Source organism: Geotrypetes seraphini, chromosome 4 (genome assembly GCF_902459505.1).
Source record: "Geotrypetes seraphini chromosome 4, aGeoSer1.1, whole genome shotgun sequence".
NCBI lineage: Eukaryota > Metazoa > Chordata > Amphibia > Gymnophiona > Dermophiidae > Geotrypetes > Geotrypetes seraphini.
In genome coordinates this window covers 105,695,728-105,718,790 of record NC_047087.1, presented here as the reverse complement: position 1 = coordinate 105,718,790, position 23,063 = coordinate 105,695,728, and the positions used below count along the sequence as shown (strand labels likewise).

General features: G+C 43.3%; 1 protein-coding gene across 6 annotated transcripts in view; it reads right to left on the bottom strand.

Moving 5' to 3' along the window:
• The window catches only part of STXBP5L (syntaxin binding protein 5 like), an 815,959-nt gene that overhangs the window by 476,191 nt on the left and 316,705 nt on the right, over nt 1-23,063 (bottom strand). For 4 of the 6 annotated variants that reach the window (XR_004539193.1, XM_033941651.1, XM_033941652.1 and 1 more), the window contains 2 exons: nt 16,451-16,530; nt 14,674-14,752 (listed from right to left, as the gene is read on the bottom strand). Coding sequence is in view for 5 of the 6 variants with exons in the window: in XM_033941651.1 (XP_033797542.1) it covers nt 14,674-14,752; nt 16,451-16,530 (159 nt within the window). In the remaining variant the exon portion in view is untranslated. The remainder of the gene's footprint in view (nt 1-14,673; nt 14,753-16,450; nt 16,531-23,063) is intronic. The other 2 variants (XM_033941653.1, XM_033941654.1) reach the window with 1 other exon arrangement.

Below are 23,063 nucleotides of genomic sequence, written 5' to 3'. Positions count from 1 at the left end.
GACAGATGATAAACAAGCAACTTATGCGAGAGGTATTATCTATATTACATCACAGAGTCATTGGGGAGTTTAGGCTCTTTGTGATTTAGCCCTTAGAACATATAGATGTTTGGGAATTTACACACAAGCAAAGCAAATTTGTGATCACTGTTTAACATGCAACAAGACAAACAGAAAGGTGTTGCAAAAACAAACCTCCAGGAGGCCGACAACCAGGATTGTGGCCTTTCCAGAGTATTCAGGTTGATTTCACAGAGCTACCCTCAGTAGGGAGGATAAAGTATCTGTTAGTGTTTATAGATCATTTGACTGGATGGGTAGAGGCCTATCCTATGAATAAGACCACAGCAGCTGGGGTAGCTAAGGTAGTTTTGGAACAAATCATTCCATGATATTGTATTGTGGAAAATGTAGATTTTGATCAGGTAACACATTTCACATTCCAGGTACAGTAAAACCTTGGATTGCAAGTAACTTGGTTTGCAAGTGTTTTGCAAGACAAGCAAAACATTTTATTAAATTTTAACTTGATATACAAGCAAAGTCTTGCAAAACAAGTACATACAGTATACACATATCACAACTGAGCCATGGTTCTTCTTTCTCTGACACTGCAAGAGTGTAGCAACTGTTCTAAACAAGCAAAGTCTCGCAATACGAGTGAAGGAGTCTAGGACTGGTTTTCCTGAGTCTTGAACTAAAAGTTTCTCCTTAATAAAATGCTGAATTATGTTTAATTGCAGACCTAACTTATCTCATGTTGTAGCCTGCCTACACTGGGTGTTGTAGCTTGGGCGTTTTAGCTTCTTATGGTTATCTCAGCATACACAGTATTGTATTCTGCCCTCCTGGACATGTAACAGAAAGACTGCAGGGCTTAGATAAGTGACCTGCTAGTGTGAGCTTAGGACCAATGATTGTTAAGAAAAGTAATACATGAGAAGTTTTTTCTAGCATTCAGTTGTTTAGCCAGAAAATGTATAAATATCACTGTAACTTCCAGGTTTCGGGACTTCTGAAGCTGCCAGCTGAATAAAACATCTGTGCTTTCTTCAAGTCTCTAAGTTTTGCTATTTTCTGATTGGGTAACTAAACTGAAGTCTTGTCGTGGTTTGTGTGTCTGAGAGTGTCTGAGACATCCTTGTGGACGAAGCGAGTGCGGACCTGTTAGTACTGCGTTTCCCTAGTCCAGAGACAGGCAGGGCCAGGAATACAGGGAAGTGTTTTTGTCCTCCATTGCACAATGGGGGGATGTCAGCCTACCTATGGCAGGGATCTCAAAGTCCCTCCTTGAGGGCCGCAATCCAGTTGAGTTTTCAGGATTTCCCCAATGAATATGCATTGAAAGAAGTGCATGCACATAGATCTCATGCATATTCATTGGGGAAATCCTGAAAACCTGACTGGATTGCGGCCCTCAAGGAGGGACTTTGAGACCCAGTGTTCTCCCCAGAAATTTTTTCTAGCCGGGTGGCACAAAAAAATAGCCGGATGGGACGGGACGGGGAAATATGTTGGTGCAAATTTGATGCTATGCAAATTAACCCTCCCTGCTTACAGTGAAGGAGTAGGAGTGGGGAAAAGGGTTGGCCCACGACCTGGAACACTATGAAAGTTACACTTCCCTGCTCACAGTGAAGGAGTAGGGTAGGGGTGTCCAACCTTTTGGCTTCCCTGGGCCACATTGGACAAAAAAATTTTCTGGGTCCGCACAAACACCAACACTAGCTGATGAGCAAAAAAAAAAAGGCTGAGCAGGTCCCAAATTTGCAATCACATATAGAAGATGTACATATCTAATAATAAACCTTCATTAAAGGGACACTGTGGAGAGGAACCCAAAAAAGCAGTAATTCTTACCCTGACTGAATGATCCTCCACGTACACCGCTGACAGTGGGAGCAGCCACAGGCTTCCGCATCCCCACTCTGATGAGCAGGGATGCGCGTTCCTGGTTCTCCCATTCACTTCTATTACAGCTATGGTGAGCCTCTTCAGAGGTGAACCTCATCAGAACGGGGATGCTGAATCAGCTGTCAGCAGCGCACGTGGAGGATCGTTTAATCAGGGTAACTATTACTGCTTTTTTGGGCCTCCTCCCTGCCCACCCCTTGGTTTTCATGTATGCATGAAAGCAGGGGCAGCTTGAGGTTATTGCCTTTGGCTGCAAAGCTTGGAGATTTTGAGTTGCCAGACTGGAGGAAGATGTCTTCAGTTGGCAGGGCTTGGGAATCTCCACTAGCTCAAGTATTTATAAATTGCGCTCAGGCAGGGAGAAACTTTGGTGCCCCTCCACTAATTTTGGGCTCCAGTCCCTCCCCCAAATCAGCTGTATATGACTACGCCACTGAATACAAAAATAATTGTGATGCACATATCCCAAAGCTAACATATTCCAGTTAATAAATTCATAATAAAACAATTTTTTCTACCTTATTGTCTGGATGTTTTGTTTTTCCATCATCTTGGTCCCAGTTTCTCTTTCTGCTTTTTGTCGATCTTCTACCAATTCTCTTTCCAATGTCTGTTGTCCAGTTTTTCTCCTCTTCTCAATACTGTTCCATTCTTTCCTTATGCCTGTCTCCAACGTATTGATTTTTCCCTTTCAGCCTTCTTAACTTTTTCTCTTTTTTGCCTCTGTCCACTCAAATTTTGCCTTCTTTCTCACCCTTCTTCTTTATAAATGTTCAGCTACCTCTCAATTCTCCATCTTCTCTCAGTCCCTAGCTCTCCCATTTCCCATCTCACTCCTTTTCCAGCCTCCTATTTCCTTCTATCTACTCCCCATTACCACATTTCTACCACTGTACTCACTCCTCTCTCACTCATCTTGTCATCTCCCTTTTGACCTCATCCACATGTCTCACCACTTTCAGAATCCCCCTCCCTCTCTCCACTGGTCAGGCTGTAACTCCCTAACCCTTTCTTTCCATCTCCTGCCTAGCATCTTCTTATCCCAGCTCTCTTCCCTCCTATGGGTCCATCTCTCCTCCTCTATCTCCATGGTCCAACATTTTGCTCCCTCTCTTTTCTGTTTTCTTCTTCCCTCCCCCTTTGATGCTGAACAATGAAATGGAGGGGAAAAAAAGAGAGATGCTGCATCTCTGCTTTCCATCCACAGACCTAACATTTCTCCCTCCTTCCCATCCCAAGATCCAACTTCTCTCCCTTTCTCTTCCCAACTGACCCCATCCCATCTCTCCCCCTGCCTGCCTGCCTCCCTTCCCCAGGTCCACCATTTCTTCCTTTCTCTTCCCAACAGTTCTTCCTTCAAATATCTTTTTCCCTCTTCCTCCACACCAATGCTATAAATTCTGTGCAGGGTTTCAGGATTATGCAGGTAAGATGAACTAGACCATTTCTAGAATGCTTTTGAAGAGTTATCAAATGTATCTACAATTGATCTGGATCTCTAGAGCAGTGTTCCTCAACCTTTTGACACTTATGGACTGGCGGAAATAAAATAATTATTTGTGGACCGGCACCAGTCCACGGACCGGCAGTTGAAGAACACTGGGCTAAGTCATGCCCATCTCCACTCAATCTCTGCCCCAAACCCCGCCCCCATAATAGTACTAATTGTAACACCATTTGTTCCATTCATTTTTCATATAAACACATAATATAATTGTATTAACAACACATAATGCTTAACCACAAAATTAAAATACACAAAGCACACTGTATGCTTTTTAATATTAATTCCTAAAACAGATAACCCCATGCAAATGCAGGACCAAAAACTAAAAGTACTAATATTTACAAACAAACCCTAAGATGCAAGACTCTGCAAGCAGTACAACCCCAGACGAAAAGAAACAAATGTATTTCTTCCTGAACAGACAAATCAATAATTAAATTTTAAAAAACCAGACAAATCAATCACTAAATAAAAAAAATAAAAGCATTTCTCCTACCGTTGTTCTCTCTCCCTCCATGTGTCTTGCCTTCTGGCCTGCCCCCCGGTGTTATCTTTGGGCCAGTCCACTTTGCGATCAATGCAGCATCTTCGGGCCGGCTCCCTGAGTGCTGCATTGCACAAAGCTGTGGGCAGCAGCTCCTCGCATGCATCCCGCGCCTTATCTGGAAGCCTTCCCTCTGACGTTGCGATGTCAGAGAGAAGGCTTCTGGTTCAAGCGCAGGCCGCGTGGAGGAGCCTTTTCCCATGGCTTTGTGCACTGCAGCACTCAGGAAGCTGGCCCGAAGACGCCGCATTGATCGCACCGTGGACTGGCAGCTGAAGAATGCTGTCTTGGGCCCGATGGACATACCGGCCCTGTGAACCGGCAGAAAATTTCTGCAGACTGGCACCAGTCCACAGACTGGCGGTTGAAGAACACTGCTCTAGAGCACCTGGTTTTGGGCATTTCCACCAGCTGTGTGCAGTGAACTTTTATCCCTCTACATGAGGAACTATCTTCTGGGAATAATTTTTAGTCTTCTTCCTTTTGGATAGAGTGATTGTCATTCAAACAGTCATAGCTGCCAGTGCAGAAATTAGAAATAAATTTAAAGAAATGGGTCAAGTTATTTTGGCCTGTTACCATTTTGTACTGTATATGAAGGTTTCAATCCCTTATACAAAGTTCTGAGTTTATTCAAGAACACATATATGAAATACCCCAAAATACTCACCAATTTCACCAATTAAATAATTCAGAAACTCCAGTCAGAGTCTCAGGACTCCTACAGTCACTTTGGTTCTTGGGACACATTTTTTTTTTTTTGTAAGCCACATACCAATCCTCTTCCCTGTCTCTACTCCAGAGGTGTCCAACCCACAGCCTGACAAGGAATTTTGTGCGGCCCAGCTTCTCCCTCCCTCCGGCGGGTAGTTTTCTGGCCGGCTCCCTTCTGCAGTCGACTGCGGGTGGTATCGGCTCCTCGCGCACGCGATTTATGGCTGATTCGGAAGCCTTCTCTCTGACGTCGTGACGTCAGAGGGAATGCTTCTGACACAGCCACAGATCGCGCGTGAGGAGCCGACACCACCCGCAGCCGACTGCAGAAGGGAGCCAGCCAGAAAACTACCCGCTGGAGGGAGGGAGAAGCTGGGCCGCACAAAACTCCTTGTCGGGCCGCAGATTGGACACCCCTGGAGTAGGGACAGGGAAGAGGATTGGAGCGCAGCTTTGATGCTGGTGGTGCGGATGCAAGATGACAGCCGGGCGCTCACCTAAATTAGCTGGGCGGAGCGCCCGGCTAAAACACGCTAGGGAGAACACTGAGACCCCTGACCTATGGTGACCCCCTTGATACAATGTTAGTTATTTTAAAAAGGGATTTGGTTCTGATTATGGGACTACACTTAAAAGATCAACCCTTATTCGTCTGTGCCAGTTAGAATGGCTGATGTTTGGTGTGGGCTGGCCCCCGTCTGGCTCCCTGGTTGAGGACATAACCTGTCAGGATTTTATCATAGTAACCCACCCTAAGACTTGTCATCCTGATCAATTCCCCTATATAAATAGTTGGTTAGACTTAACAAGCCTTCTTGGCTTTTCCCTCCTGTACCCAAGAAACTCCAGTCCCAAGTCCTCGCCCTCAGGAAGACTGTCAATGAGCGCTATTGTCCTACTCATGTCTTTGAGTGTGACCCTTCAACTGATATATCTGAAATACCCATTGCTCCACCTTCTTACTCAGCAACACCACAGCCCATACCCAATCCCAGTTCTGTCTCCCTTGCTCAACCTTCTGTTTCCCAACCTGTACAACTCCCTGCCCAACTTCCAGTCTCCCCCTCCTGAGCCCCGGCCAATAGCTCAGCTCATGAAATTCTGTCCTCCCATCCTTTATCCACCTCTGCACTCTCTCTCTCTTTCTGATGATTCTCCTATCAGCCATCGCTTGAGACCTGATCCTCCTCAAATAGTTCCCATGAGAAGACAAATGAAACAGGAGACTCTGGAGGCTACAAATCTGGCCATGCCCCTTCGCCAAGTTCCTGTCGCCAACCCACCAGATGCCACTGGGCATCCTAGACCAACCACTATTAGTCTCGTATATCAGCCCTTCACCACCACTGATTTATACAACTGGAAATCCCATTGTCCCCCTTACTCTGAGCGGCCACAGGCAACTATTGACCTTATTAAGTCCATCATTCGCACACACCGCCCCACATGGTCAGATTGCCAGGAACTACTTCTGTTTCCTAAATACCGAAGAACGTAAATGGGTTCTGCAAGAATCCCTTACAAAGGCCCAGGCGGATACGGATGCAGGCGACCCCAACTAGATTAACAACCATTTCCCTTCTCAGGACCCTAATTGGAACCCCAATGACGCCACTCATAATACTTTCCTTGTCCGGTACTGCCAGTATATCCTTGAGGATCTCCGGTTGGCTTCTCGGAAACCCACCTTTCCAAAGTATCTGAGGTCCTCCAAAAGACTGATGAATCCCCAGCTGCATTCTATGAACGTCTCTGTGACGCCTACCATACCTTTACTCCCTTTGACCCAGAAAAACCTGAAAACCTCCGTATAGTTAATGCCTCGTTTGTGAGCCAGACACAACAGGGACCACTCCATCTATATGATGGTCGATACAAATGAGAAGTTTTTTCTAGCATTCAGTTGTTTAGCCAGAAGATGTATAAATATAACTAACTTCCTGGTTTCGGGACTTCTGAAGCTGCCAACTTGGGGGCTCAGGAGTTCACATATGCTGAATAAAACATCAGTGCTTTCTTCAAGTCTCTAAGTTTTGTGGCTGAAAAGTGACCTTTCACGAGTACTTACAGTATACATGTGTCACATCATCACAACTGAGCCAATGGTTCTTCTCTCTCTGACGCTGCAAGAATGTAGTGACTGTTCTAAACGAGCAAAGTCTCGCAATATGAGTACATACAGTATACACATGTCACATCATCGCAACTGAGCCGATGGTTCTTCTCTCTCTAATGCTGCAAGAGTATAGTGACTGTTCTAAACGAACGAGGTCTTGCAATACAAGTATGTATAGTATTTTGGATTAAAGTTTTTGGGTTGTGAAACGAATCGTCTGAGTTTCCATTATTTCCTATGGGGAAATTCGCTTTGATATACGAGTGCTTTGGATTACAAACATGCTTCTGGAATGAATTATGCTCGCAAACCAAGGTTTGACTGTATTACAAAGTATTATGGTTGGGTATTACATGGTATTTTCATATCCCATGACACTTCCTCTGGTAAAGTAGAGATAATGAATCAGACTATAAAAAGACATTTGGCTATATTAATTTTGGAAACCAAATTGCCATGGACAAAATGTTTGCCTCTAGCTTTAAGAATCAGAACAACTCCATGAAAAGATATAGGAGTGCCCCCTTATGAGATGCTATTTGGAATGCCGTATTTAGGGAGAGTAGATGGTATCCCTGTGCTAGAAATGGGTGACCAGTTTCTTAAGAAATAAATACGGGCACTATCTTGTTCTTTACATTCTCTCAGGGTGAAAGGATTATTGGCACAGATACCTCCTTTGGAATTTGTGGTCCACAGTTTCCAGGCTAGAGATTGGATCTATATCAAATCTTGGGAAAAATCAAAGTTGCAGCCTGAGTGGGAAGGACCGTTCCCAAATACTACTCACTACAAAGACTGCTGTTAGAATGAGAGAAAAAGGGTGGACTCATTATACCAGAGTCAAGGGACCCATGGACTTCTAAGCCTTACCATTAGGAGACCTGTGAATTCAAAGTGACTTAACATCTTAGCAAAAATATCCTTTCATATTGGACTTTGATGTTTTATGCTGCTCTGAATTTTTGCTTTGGACATTTGTTGGACATTGTTTCTTTGCTAATAGAGTTAGTCTCACACATTTGGGATGTGGGGGAGGTGGGACAAAAACTATAACTACTGAAATATTAATGTTTGTATTGTTGGGATTGGGGGGAAATATCCATATTTTTCTGGTTTAACACTAAGAGGTTGTATGTGAAAGCAAGGTAACATGTCAGGCTTAGCGCAGAACATGATGAAATTGATTCTGTGGTTTTCCATGTTGGAGGGGAGCCAAGCAAATATCGCAGCCTCAGTATGGAAGCACAGAGGGACACACACTGAACTTTCTGAATAGGTACAATTCACCATCATGCTCCCTAATAGACTGTGGAGGTGTATCAAGCCAAATAAAAAAAGGTACAGTCCAAAAGAAAAATATGTGTGTCTAGACACTTCATGTTACATTTGGGAACAGGTATGGTGGACCGCTCAAACACATTCTAGGATAAAAGATATCATTTCCATTGTAAAGGGAAATCCAAATCCTAAATGTGAAACTAGGCAATGTAACACAATTTATATGACAATTAAGCAGACCTTATGGCAGGAACAAATTAAATTGAGGGATAGAAACAAAGTATAAATAACTTTCTTTGGGATGGGGATTTTGGTTACAGGAAAAGATCCTGTAGCATGTTGTTTTAGAATTAGTGTAGAAAAGAATAAGGTAGCCAGATACCCTGAGAAGACAATTTTCTGAAGCATACACTTTTCCAGCCTCTGAATGATTCAAACATAGTTCAGGTCATGGAAGTAAAGGACTTGAAGCAGACCATAGATATAGAAACAGGCTATGAAGACTCAAATGCTTAGATGGAATGGATTAAATTCACTGTGAAAAGTTTGCACAAGAGCAATTGCTAAGCTTGTGTTTCTGGGCATCCAGAGGTTTGGTTAGTGCCCTTTCCATTGGGGTAGGAAGAGAAGAACCACCAAATGCAGTGTATGCTGGCACTATATCAAGATATTAATTAGAGAATGACACGGGGAAAAAATCTGTCCCCGTCACCGCCCCGTCCCCGGCCCACCATCCTCTGCACCGCCCCGTCACCGCCATTCCATTCACCGCCCCGTCACCGTCACTGCCATCCCTTTCACCGCCCCGTCACCGCCACTGCCATCCCATTCACCGCCCCATCACCGTCCCCGCAGCATCCATATAAGCCTTAGTACTCTAATATTTAGCGTATTCCATTCTTATAAATCAAAGTTCCTGCTGCTGAACTAGAGAAAGAGATGTTCAGCTGGCAGGGCTTTGTTTATAAATTTTTATTAACACAACTAATATACCACCATAATGTTTCCGACAGAGGACAAGTATGCAATAAATGCATTTTGCTGTTTCAATGCCAGTGCTCAGCAGAACAACAGACAGCAATATGGAAATTCACCTTATGTAGTACTTTTTTAATATATAAAAATAGGCAAAATTAGTTGCTGTTTTATCATTATATTTTCTTGCCATTATAGTATTCTTCATTGATCATTTTTCTTTTTAAATTCAAAACAAATTCAACCTATCTTGTGTCCCCAGCATGAATTCATGTTTCACTCTATTGGCTGTTTCAAGGAAATTAACCCTCCAACTTCCATTTGCAAAAATACCCAATGTTGTTCCTTCTATGAGCAATATTTAAATTATGAGGAACAACATTGGGTATTTTTGCTGAATTGTGTGACACCATTTGGGCTGAACATGAAGATTGAAAATGCCTGATTAGCCCTGGACAGATGATTTGAACAGCCAGGAGCCTGTCCTGGCCATTTAAATCATTTTGAATATCTAGTCCAATGATAACAGAATTAGGGTGATTATAGAAACATAGAACTTTGTTGATCACTAAAAACAGTGGAGACTAAGGATCTATCAAGCTCAGCATCCTGTCTTTGACACTGGCCAGTCTTGGTCTTTGGAACTGCCCATTGTGTCAGAAGCAATAGGGATTAAGTGACTTGCCCAGGGTCACAAGGAGAGTAGTGTAGCTCTAACCACTGGATTTAGAAGTTGGCTTCTTTTGGGATCTTTAACTCATCATCGCTAGGACTCGAATCTGAGTCCGTGGCACCTAACATAGAATGGAATTAGTATGGCAAAGTAATGAAGAATGGTCCAGCAGCCCCCACCCTCCCTCCACCTCACCTTATATTCGTTCCGAGTTTGCCGGCTTCCTTTTTCCCTAGCCGCACGCGTTCAAAAAGCCGTGCATTTAGCCAGCTCCCTCCCTCCACCTCACCTTAAATTTCGAGTTTTCCGGCTTCCTTTTTTCTGAGCCGCACGTGTTCAAAAATCCGTGCACGCGCGGCTGCGCAGTCAATCAAACTTCTCCTCTCCTGCAACTTCCTGTTTCCGGTTGCGTCAGAGGAGAAGATTGATTGACTCGCGCAGCCGCGCATGCACGGATTTTTGAACACGTGCGGCTCGGAAAAAAGGAAGCCGGAAAACTCGAAATTTAAGGTGAGGTGGAGGGAGGGAGCTGGCTAAATGCTACGGGCGGGCGGGCGGTGGCTGCAGGGACCGCGCGATCCTTGATACCTCACTGCGGAGACAAGACCATTCACCGCCCCGCGGGCGGTGAATGGCCTTGTCCCCGTCGCCGCAGCGACTGCTAGTTTTCTTCCCCGTTTTCGGCGGGTGACCCGCGGCTAAAATGTGGTGGCCGCGGGTAAACCGCCACCGTGTCATTCTCTAATATTAATGCTTAGGGAAAGAAGGAATACCAGCCACTTTCCCAGATGTTTCCTTTTTTGCACCTGAAAAATGGAAGGTTGTCACCTATGTTCTTCATGGTAAGTGGGAACCATATTGCCTGCCTCTCATGGCAGGGGGAAGAGTTCACACAGAACATGGGTGAACTAAAAACTTATATTAACACCTTTTATGTTACAGGAAAAGAATAATTACTCTGCTCTTGTGGTGTCAAGAGCTAATCTATGGTGGTATTGTGGAGGGAAGATCCTGAGACCGATACTCCCCCCAAAGTGGAGATGTACTTGTGCACTTGTACAAATGGCTATCCCATTACTGCTAGCATTTCAGAAAAATCAGGGTAAGATACACACTAGAGTAAAATAAAATACACTAAATACTTCATTTGATGAAAGCATATACATAGATGCTAAAGGGGTTCTCAGGGGGTCCCAGATGAATTTAAAGCAAGAAACCAAATAGCATCAGGATTTGAGTCATTCTTTTGGTGGGTTACAATAAATAAAAATGTAGATTGGATAAATTACATTTATTACAATCAACAGAGATTCATAAACTACACAAGGGATGCAGTAAAAGGTATAGCTGAACAACTTGATGCTATTAGCCGAATGGCTTGGGAAAACAGGATGGTTTTAGATATGATGTTGGCTGAGAAAGGGGGAGTCTGTGTGATGGCAGGGGAGAGACTGTTGCTCTTTCATTCCAAATAACACAGCACCTGATGGAACAATTACTAGGGCTTTGAAAGGTTTAAACACATTAGCTACAGAATTCAGGTACGGATACCTCACTTACAGGATGGCTGGATGCCTGGTTTGGAAAATGGAAAGGGTGGTAATAAATATTTTATGATTTCTTTTGCTTATGAATAACTGTGGGATATAAGGGAGGGGGGGATATTTAATGCAAGTTAGAATTTGATGATATATTAAGTGCTGTTAAAGTATAAATGATTGTATTATATGTTACACTTATTGTGAGCTTTAAAAATGAATAAAGATTTTAAAAAAGGGGGGGAGGAGTTGTGAGAAATTAAAATACTAATTTGTGTCTGGGAAACACTGTATATGTTTAGGGCTGAAGGTTGCGCTGACACTCTCCTTTCAGATAGGCATAGATCAGCTTGTTGTATTATATAGCTATTTTATGATTCCTGACTTTGTACAGCTTGTCTGTATATTGCCTTGTTAACATTTGTTGTACTTTTCTTATATTAAAATCAATAAAAATCTTTGAACTAAAAAAAAGAAAATACTAATGTTTTCTAATGGTGTTAATTATTGCAGAATGATGCAAAAAGTGTGATACATAAAATAACATAACACTTGCATATAATACATCTAATCAGGTGTGATTAAATAAAATCAGGATAACTGCAAATGAGAAACACTAATACAGAGGTAATAACTCAAATTCCAACAGAGGGAATTTGATGAACACTGTATGCAAATACAAGTAAGAAATATTTGTTAAAGTAAGGATAGGAGGGGGGGGGGCTTTTTCCCTTCTTTTGTGAGAAATTTTATCACTAAACAATGCTCCAAATCAAACAGTTTCTTACCTGATTCACACAAGGACTCTCCTGACATCCTGTCTCTTGGAATGTTAGACTCGTACTGAGCCGCAACTGTACATGAGTAACCTTGAGACATGTTACAACATGCACAGACTTATTTCAACATGCTTGCTACTTTCTTTCATATTCAGGTAGATCAATTATTGAATGCCCCTCACATAAGTGGATGCTTTTTGCCAGATTGGATTAAGTCTTAAACCAAGCCAAAGTATCCCAAAGATACTCTGTGACAGATATGATACCCTGCAGCCTATGAGTGGTGTGTGTCTACTGCATATAAGAGATCCATTGAGCTTGTCATCTTCAAACATGTCACAATTTGTTACATGTACCATTTAGATCATGTGTCCCAACATCCTCTACATGTTCCATGCAGATGTCTGCTGACTGGTGATCCTTTGTTCTGGTAAAAAGGCTTTCTGTCCGAGTCATCCAACACAGTTCTCAAATTCCAATTGTGGTAATGAGCTTAGCTAAGATTCTGGGTAGTTTATGATGAACCCTAGAAACCAGCACACAGGTGTGCCTCTTCTTGGGATGTGCTCTTAATCAGCCAATCATCCAAATAGGGAAATATACATTTTAATTCTGCATAGATATGCTGCTATGTTCGCAAAGCATGCATGAGAAGATGACATGAGTTTAATGCATTATATATTACTGGTAGTGATGTCTCCCTCTGATGAATCTGAGATATACTCATGTAGAGATACATCTCAGTCACAGGAAGTAAGTGACCTTTAAGTCCAGAGAATGTCTCCTCTTTGAAGAAAAGGAATTAGGGTGCCTAGAGAAACCATTTTGAACTTCTCTCTCATTAGAAATGTGCTCAGAGTCTTTAAATTGTGACCAACCCAGCGCAAGCTCAAGCGCAGGCTTAACCCCAAGAAAATGCAGCATCAAGAACTTGCATTCCCTTACCAAAAAGAGCTGACCAGGTTAGTAGCAGTAGTCAGGAGTCATCTGGCTACTCTACAGACAATGAAGCTGAGCAGGGCAGAGACTGGTCACTCAGCTGCACCAGGGAAAGTACATTACAGAACAGATTTAAGGCTAAACCAATGAGATGTACTGCTTTCAGAGAGAAGCCTGTCACTTTAAGGCAGTCCCAAGAAAGGCAGTATAGGGAAAGCCAGGCTCTACAGTTAGGAGAGCTGGATCCCCTCCCCCACTCCAGGTGCAGCGGACGGGGCTATCCCAGGCTTAAAATGCAGGGTTTAGAACAGTAGAGGGCAAAGGAGGTGGAAGCTAGAACCAGAAGAGTGCAAGGAGGAGCCCAGGAAGCAGAGCAGAGCAGAGAAGGCTGGAGCAGTGCCCTTCTCCTGAGCCTTGGCTTGGTCATGAGATTGAAATGACTGAGAAAGGACTAGCAGTGCCACAAACCTCCATGGAGCATTCAAGCTGGGAAGCCATGGACACTACCTGTGGGCCTGAGGAGCTATGAATCTTGCCTGAATTCATGGAGGTGGATCCCTAATGGGCAAAGCAAAAGCGTGTTTAAGTTCTGCAATCCGTATTTTTTGTGTGTGATTTTTATCTTGAGCTGGGCTGGGAAACAGAACCTCTGTAGTAGGAACCCAGAGGCTGTTTATGGGGAGTTTTTCTTGTCTTTCCCCTAAGCAAAGACTGTGTAATAAAGTTGAAGAAACCAGAAGGAAAGGAAGTAGTATTAAGAAGGGGTTTTTTTTCCTACCTGTTATGTATTTATGTTTTGTACTTACTGTATTTCACTGGCTGTAAGGTTTTGGTTTTCAGAGGGGTTTTTCTTTTCTTTCCCTCTTACTGCTAAGCTTGGTAGTCATTGCAGCCAGGTGGGAACTATTTTGCTCTATTAATTGGAGGAGAAGGTTTAAAGTAATAAAGCAAGAACAAGAAGCTTGGCCTTTATTTTTGTTTCATACTTGAAAGTTAATGTGAAACTTTGGCTCTCCTTTATATAAGCCAGACCTCATTCATCTCTGTACCAAGAAGGGAAGAGGTCTGATTCCTGGTGGAAATACTTGCCTGAAGACAGCCATCACAGTGCCTAATTACATCTCAGTTTCCACCTGCAGTACAAGCAGTCTCAAGCAATCAAATTACAGTGGTGAGGCTCAGTGTTTGTTATTTTTCTGCTTGTACTTTAATAATGCTCTAAAGCCTGTAATGAATTACAAGAATTTAAAATAACAAATCTAACAGAAGATTCTAATCTGGAAAGTATTTTGTTTTGATGCAAAACTGTTACCTTTTTTTTCTTTCATGTTTGCAATTACCAGCCTAGCCATTCTGACCTGTGCCCAGTAAAAGGGCTAAATAAAGTTATCATTTTTGCACTAACTATTTTGTGTGCTGGTGATTTGTACTGGAGCAGCCAGTATACTTGAAGACCTTGGCAAGCACCTGGGCAGGGGTTATGCCAACAGGGTTACATCATTTCCAAGGGTACACACAGGGGATCGAGTTTGGTCCCCACTGTCCTGTGGTGGGTGGCAAAATCTAGGATGGGACAGTCCTCCCATCTGCCAAATAAGATGAATACAAGAGGACTGTGTACTAAAGGGAAATATGACTACCCAATGTATGTTTACATATTTCAGTCTAATTTCCTCGCTAATATGTACTATACCTGGTTTTGCATGTCTTGTATTCTACTTTAAGTATTGGTTTACACGACTCAAGTTTTTTCCCATCTCTTTGATTTTTTCCTAAGAAAAATAAAAGCACAGTTATACTTTGTAGAACAACTTCACAATAAGTTTCCTGCTAACTGAAATGTTGGATACAAGTTATTATTTTAAACAACATGAATGACACAAGGGTATTATGTGAGAATCTTATTCCTTTAAAATTGTTATATTTATCCTATAAAAAGGAATTTCATCCAAGAAGTGATTAGAGAAAAGCCAATTACCATTTAAACATGTAAAACACAGATTTACATGCCTAAAAGGGTATACATGTATAACTAGCAATTTTAGAAAAGTTACTACATACATGTGTATAGACATTGCAACATAAATTTGAGGGAGTCATGATCTGGGTGTGGTTTGGGTGGACCTTAGATTTGCTTGTTTCTTCTCTAATTTGCAACACAAACCCATGTATAATTTAAAAAGTTTCAATGCCCACTTTTATTCTCCTTATATATAAACATAGCTGTCAGCTAATTGCTCACTTGGTCCTTGGGGTTTGATGTTCTGATTGAGAGAACTGTGATTACATCTCTGGTGTAAACCACCACCACATAAAAGCAAGCAAATAAGCTTTAGAGCTCAGCTTCCTAATGCAGGGGTCCCCAACCCCCAGTCCACTGGAGCCTTCCTTCTGCCGTCGCATCACTGATGACATCATCAGTGACGCAGCAGCACAAGGCAGGCCCCAGTGGGGGAAGGCCACGAAGCAGACTGTTCAGTGCTGCCACTGCTTGGAACAGAGGTATGTCAGCCTCGCAGAGGGGGTGTCTGTGGGGCTCTGCTGCACGGGGGGATGGGAGGGAGAGATGGAAAGTTGCTGCGCAGGGGGATGGGTTAGCAGGGTCATCTGGGCTCTGCTGCATGTGGGGTTGGGAGGGAGAGATGGAAAGATGCTGTATAGGGGGATGGGTTGGCAGGATCATCGTGGTTCTGATGCATGGGGGGATGGGAGGAAGGGATGGAAAGATGCTGTATAGGGAGATGGGTTTAAGGGGTCGTCAGGGTTCTTCTGCACAGGGGATGAGAGGGAGAGATGGAAAGATGCTGTGCAGGGGGATGTGTGAAAGATGATCATTGTACACACAAAAAAATAAAGACATCCCATGAAAATAAGCCCTAGTGCATTTTTTAGACCCAAAATTAATACAAGACAGTGTCTTATTTTCAGGGAAACATGGTACTATTTGCACTACAGGCATATAAGCTCTATTGGGCATCCCACCTTTATCCACTCTGCAAATCAGTATCCAGCCAGGCTGGAGGAGTGCTGGAGGAGCCTGAGGAGGAATATCTGAGGCGGCGGTGGAGCAGCAGCACGTGGGGCTGGGGCAGAGGCAGAAGATACCTGGAGGTAAGGAGAGGGGGGTACCTGGTTGACAATGTCAGCAGGAGAGGCAGCAGTTAGCAGCTGCAGCTACCATCTTGAAGGCTGCAGCCGGCGTGTGTGGAGCTGTGAGGAAGAATGCTTAAAGGCACAGGAGCAGAGTTTTGGCAGTGACAATTTAAACATATTTTTGCACCTTGGCAAAAATGAGTAAAAAACAATCAGCACTGAAAAGTTTTTTTGAAAAGGGGGAAAGACCCAATGATGAGAAGATAGCAGAATACTCTAATCCTGCCAACAAAAAGAGAGCTGCTTTTAAAAGAAAATACTATGAGTCCTATTTAAATTACGGGTTCATTGCAACAGGCGATTCACATTCTCCATACCTGCTTTGTATATGTGGTGAGCGACTATCCAACGAAGCCATGAAACCCTCAAAACTGCTTCGCCACATGGAGACCAAGCACTATGCATTAAAAGACAAGACTTTGGAGTTTTTCAAAAGAAAAAAACATAAATTTGAAGAGCAGAAGCATTTTTTTAAGGCCACCACTTCAGTAAATGTGTCTACACTGAAAGCATCATTCTTATTGGCTGACCGCATTGCCAAAGCTAAGAAGCCCTTTACAATTGGTGAAGAGTTGATCCTGACTTCTGCTAATGACATTTGCCATGAACTTTTAGGAGAGGCTGCAGCTCAAAATGTGGATGGTGTTCGTCTTTCAGGTAGCACCGTAACCAGATGAATTGATGAAATAGAAGAGGATATTGAGGCACAATTGTTAGAGGGAATTAATGAGTCACCGAGTTACGCAATCCAGGTTGATGAGTCTACTGATGTTGATAACAAGGCAACAATGCTTGTTTTTGTGCGATTTATTTTTCAGGAGGATGTGCTATGTGCACTTTTGTGTCAACCAACACCACAGCTGCAGAGCTATTCAAGCCTTTGAATGATTACATGTCAGGAAAACTGAACTGGTCACTTTGTGTTGGTATATGTATAGATGGAGCAGCTGCCATGACTGGACGGCTTTCTGGTTTCACTACTCGAGTCAAGGAGGTTGCTTCTGAATGTGAGTCTATGCATTGTGTCATTTATAGAGAAATGCTGACTAGCCAAAAAATGTCACCTGAACTTAACAACGTTTTGCAGGATATGATTAAAATGATCAACCACATTAAAATACTAAACTCACGTCTGTTCGCGCAGCTCTGTGAGGAGATGGATGAAGAGTACACACATCTTCTCTTATACACAGAAGTGAGATGTTTTTCCAAAGGTAGATCACTGACCAGAGTTTTTGAGTTACAAGAGCCGCTCCAGAGATTTTTTTTTTTCAGAAAAACACTCACCACTGGCAGCACATTTTTGTGATGCAGAATGGGTCACAAAACTTGCCTACTTGTGTGACATATTCAGCCTGATCAGCGAACTTAATCTGTCACTTCAGGGAAGAATGACCACTGTGTTCCAAGTTGGCAGATAAAGTGGCTGCATTCAAAGCCAAACTTGATTTATGGAGCCGATGAGTGAACATTGGGATTTTTTACATGTTTCAAATATTAGCAGAAGTTGTTAAAGATACCAAGTCAGGGCCTTCTTTCTTCCAGCTGGTGTATGATCACATATCTCAGCTTTCAATTGAGTTTGAACCTTATTTCCCAACCACAAAAGACCCCCAAAATGGGATGGAATGAATCTGTGACCCATTTGTGAATAAGCCAGGTCAATCAACTTTGTCTGTGATTGAAGAGGATCAACTGCTTGAGGTTGCAAATGATGGTGACTGTAAAAGTATGTTTGAGACAACTTCAAATCTCCATACGTTTTGGCTTAAAGTCAAGGCAGAATAACCTGAGGTTGTCACAAAAGCACTGAAAAGTTTGTGAGGCAGCATTTTTTGCATGCAGTGACAGCAACCAAAATGACATTATGGAGTAGATTGAACATAAGCAACACACTTTGCATGTCACTGTCTTCCATTGTCCCCAGATGGGATCGTCTGGTTGCAGGAAAACAAGCTGAGGGCTCCCACTGATTCTGCAATATGGTAAATTGTATGATTTCTATTACGATATTATAACTTAATAATAATAGAAATGTCACGTATATTGTGAATAAACCTGCTCTACGGACCCGCCCCAAATCCAACCCCCCCCCCTTTTCCGGTCCCTGGAAAAATCTTCTTCTATAAAAGTGGTCCTTGGTGTCAAAAAGGTTGGGGACCACTGCCCGAATAGGTGCCACATGTGCTATATTTTGCAAAATTCACCATCTAAAATGTTTAGAGAGACCTGCCGACATAGCCTAGTAATAAAGGTGTTTTAAGGAGACCAATTGTCCTGATAAAGGCAAATGAAACATGGCTATGTCAGTAGTCTTCCTATACTTTTCCAAAATAAGGGTTTTGTTTTTTTAAAAAAATATTAGATAACCTAACCAACACGAACAAGATTACAAATGGAGGCAACCCATCTTTTACAACAGTCTTAGAACTAGCTAACTATTTTAAAACAAAGATTCAATCCACACGAGATCAGCTATCCTCCACCCCAGTCCAGCTAGACCCACTGCAACAAAACCACCTATGGAAATACCAGACAGACAGACCTTGGAATGATTTTGAAGAGACTACATTCAAAGACACAAAACGACTTCTCCTAATATACTCCAAAGCATACTGCAGCCTCAACACCTTACATGATCAAAGCAACTACCCCAATAACCATAAGAAAAATAACCCAATGGCTCAACAATCACCTAAAAACTGGCCTTTTCCCCAAATCAGTAGGAGGAATTAATGCCCATTCCCAAGAACACAAAACTCAGCACTTCTATTGTGATAATTATTGGCCAGTAGCTTCCATCCATCTAAATATCAAAATTATGGAAGGATATGTCACAGAACAACTCCTTACAGCAGGGGCAGGGAACTCTGGTCTTCGAGAGCCGTATTCCAGTAAGGTTTTCAGGATTTCCCCAATGAATATGCATGAGATCTATTTGCATGCACTGCTTTCAATGCATATTCATTGGGGAAATCCTGAAAACCCGACTGGAATACGGCTCTCAAGGACCGGAGTTCCCTACCCCTGACTTACAGTGATGAATGCTACTTACAATGCTTCAATATCCTCCATCCTTCACAATCAGGATTCAGGAAAAATCACAGCACTGAGACAGTGGTCGCAGCACTAGTAACATACGGCAAAGAACTACTAAGCAAGGATCACAGCACAATCATAATTCTATTCAACCTAAGCAGTGCATTTCAACTAGTATACTTCAGTCAAATGTCTGAGATCTTCAGTGATTTTGGATTCAGCAGTCCAGTTCTCTCCTGGTTCCAAGGATTCCTAACAACTCAACACTATGCTGTACGTAAGGATGGTGAACTTTCTGACAGCTGGCACTCTCCCAGTAGGATTCCCCAAGGATCCTCACTTTCACCTTCAGTGTTCAACTTTCTAATGCAATCCTTGGGAGCCAATCTAAATTTTGCACAAATAAAACATTTCATAGAAACATGACGGCTGATAAAGGCCAAAGGGCCCATCTAGTCTGCCCATCCACAGTAACCAATATCTCTTTCTCTCTCTGAGAGATCCTACGTGCCTATCCCAGGCCCTCTTGAATTCAGGCAATCTCTGTTTCCACCACCTCTTCCGGGAGACTGTTTGATGCATCTACCACCCTTTCCATAAAAAAGTATTTCCTCAGATTATTCCAGAGCCTATCACCTCTTAACTTCATCCTATGCCCTCTCATTGCAGAGTTTCCTTTCAAATTAAAGAGATTCGATTCATGTAGAGAAGATAGAGAGGACAGCAATCGCTGTGGGGGACTCCATCATCAGACAAGTTGACAGCCACATAGCAGGAGGAAGACAGGATCGGCTGGTGACCTGCCTACTAGGAGCCAAGGTAGAAGATATAGTGAACTGCATCGACAGGATCATCGACAGTGTGGAAGAGGAAGATACAGGGTGGTGATCCACGTGGGGACAAACAACGTGATCAACAGGAACTACAGCAGGGAAGGACTGAAGGACCAGTTCCAGATGCTAGGAGGGAAGCTGAAGACCAGAATGCCGAGGGTAGTGTTCTCAGAGATCCTGCCAGTACCCAAAGCTGACGAGAAGAGGCAGACGGAGCTGCAAGCAGTCAACGCATGGATGAGGCGCTGGTGTGAGGAAGAAGGATTCAACCTCATGTGCAACTGGATGATGTCCTGGAGGAACAGCAAGCTATTCCAGAAGGATGTACTCCACCTCAGCAGAGACAGAACAAGGCTACTTGTAAGCAACATCAAAGAGAAATTGAGAAGTTTTTAAACTAGGAAGATGAGGAAAGCCGATAGTCGACCAAGAGTCGATTGTTTGGGAACCGGTATACCCAGAGGATACCATGCAGGAAGATAGCGGGGAAGGCTCACCGGATCATAGGCAAGACAGAAATCCTGACGGATCGAAAGGGACACAAGAGGGAAGGAAATGCAAGAAAGTAACAGGCCGCAAACTCAAGTGTATGTACACGAACGCAAGGAGCCTAAGGAATAAGATGGGGGAATTGGAAGCTATGACACAAAAAGATAACCCTGACCTCATCGGCATCATGGAAACAGGGTGGAATGAGGAAAACATCTGGGACACTGTGCTACCGAGATACAAGCTATACCGCAGAGACAGAGTGTGTCAAAAAGGTGGGGGTATTGCCCTATACGTCAAAGAGAGAATCGAGTCTACTGGAGAGAACACGCCGGAAACGAAAAATAAGGTAGAGTCTCTACGGGTCAAAATTCCAGAAACAAATGGAATGGAAACGAAGATCAGCATCTACTACCAACCCCCAAGGCAGTCCGAAGAAATTGATGGAGAAATGACGGACGAGATTAAACGCAACTGCAAGTGAGGCAACACAGTTATCATGGGTGACTTCAATTATCCGGGGATAGACTGGAACCTAGGCACCTCCGGCTGCAGTAGGGAGACCAAGTTCCTGGATGCTGTAGGCGATTGCTTCCTGGAACAACTTGTCAAGGAAAATACGAGAGGAAATGCAATTCTGAACTTAATTTTAAAAGGACTATGAGAACCGGCGCAAGGTAGCTGGGAAACAGTGATCACAATATGATCAACTTCAACCTGGACACAGGGGCAAAACATCGATAAAGAATGACGGCCATGATACTGAACTTCCGAAAAGGGAATTACGAAGGGATGAGACTCATGATGGGGAAGAAGATTAAGAAGAGGATAAGCACTGTAAAAACGCTAGAGCAAGTATGGTCCCTTTTTAAGGACACAGTCACCGAGGTGCAAAATCTATATATACCGCATATCAACTAGGGATCCAAGAGGAAAAAAAACCCCAAGGAATCGGCGTGGCTCACTGTAGCGGTGAAGGAAGCAATCAGAGACAAGAAGACTTCATTTAAGGAATGGAAAAGGTCAAAAATGGACAAAAACTGGAATAAGCACAAACAACATCAACGCAAGTGCCATAAGACAGTAAAAGGGGCCAAAAGAGACTATGAGGAAAAAATAGCCAAGGGGCAAAAAACTTCAAGCCGATATATTAAGAGGAAACGACCTGCGAAGGAAACGGTGGGGTCTTGGATGACCATGGAATAAAAGGAGTGCTAAAGGAGGACAAAGCCATCGCCGACAAACATTTTTTGCGTCTGTATTTACCTAAAAGGATATACACAACATACTGGAAGCTGACAGGCTATATGCAAGAAACGAAGACGGGAAACTGACAGGGTTGACGGTCAGTCTAAAAGAGGTATGCAGGCAGATTGATAGGCTTAAAAACGATAATCTCCAGGACCGGATGGCATCCATCCGAGGGTAATCAAGGAACTGAAAGGGGCTATAGCTGAACTGCTTCAACTAATAGCCAATCTGTCAATCAAATCAGGAAGGATTCCGGAAGACTGGAAAGTGGCGAATGTTACGCTGATCTTCAAGAAAGGTTCAAGGGGAGATCTGGAAAACTACAGACCAGTGAGTCTGACCTCAGTACCGGGAGGCGCTGATAAAGGCGCATCATTGATCACCATGACGGACACAATCTGATGAGGACCAGCCAGCACGGCTTCAGCAAAGGAAGATCTTGCTTGACGAACTTGCTGCACTTCTTCTAGGAAGTAAACAGGCAGATAGACAAGGGTGATCCGGTCGACATTATATATCTGGATTTTCAAAAGGCATTCGACAATGTCCCACATGAACGACTACTTCAAAAAATTGCGAGCCATGGAATCGGGGGTGAAATACTCATGTGGATTAAAAACTGGCTGGCGGATAGGAAACAGAGAGTGGGGGTAAATGAACAATACTCAGACTGGAAAAGCATCACGAGTGGAGTGCCGCAGGGTTTGGTGCTTGGACCCGTGCTCAACATATTTATAAATGACCTGGAAATTGGAACGAGTGAGGTGTTTTATTTTTCAGACGATACAAAATTATTCAGAGTAGTGAAGACGCAGGAGGATTGCGAGGACTTGCAACGTGACAAACACGCTCGAGAAATGGGCCGCGACATGGCAAATGAGGTTCAATGTGGATAAGTGTAAAGTGATGCATGTCGGTAACAAAAATCTTATCCACGAATACAGGATGTCAAGTGCAGTACTTGGAGAGACCTCCCAGGAAAGAGACTTGGGAGTACTAGTCGACAAGTCAATGGAGCCGTCCGCGCAATGTGCTGCGAAAAGAGCAAACAAAATGCTAGGAATGATTAAGAAGGGGATCACAAACAGATCGGAGAAGGTTATCATGCTGCTTACCAGGCCAAGGTACACCCTCACCTGGAATACTGCATCCAGCACTGGTCACCGTACATGAACAAGGACACAGTACTACTTGTAAAGGGTCCAGAAAAGAATGACTAAAATGGTTAAGGGGCTGGAGGAGTTGCCACACAGTGAGAGATTAGAGAAACTGGGCCTCTTCTCCCTGGAGAATAGGAGACTTAGAGGGGATATGATAG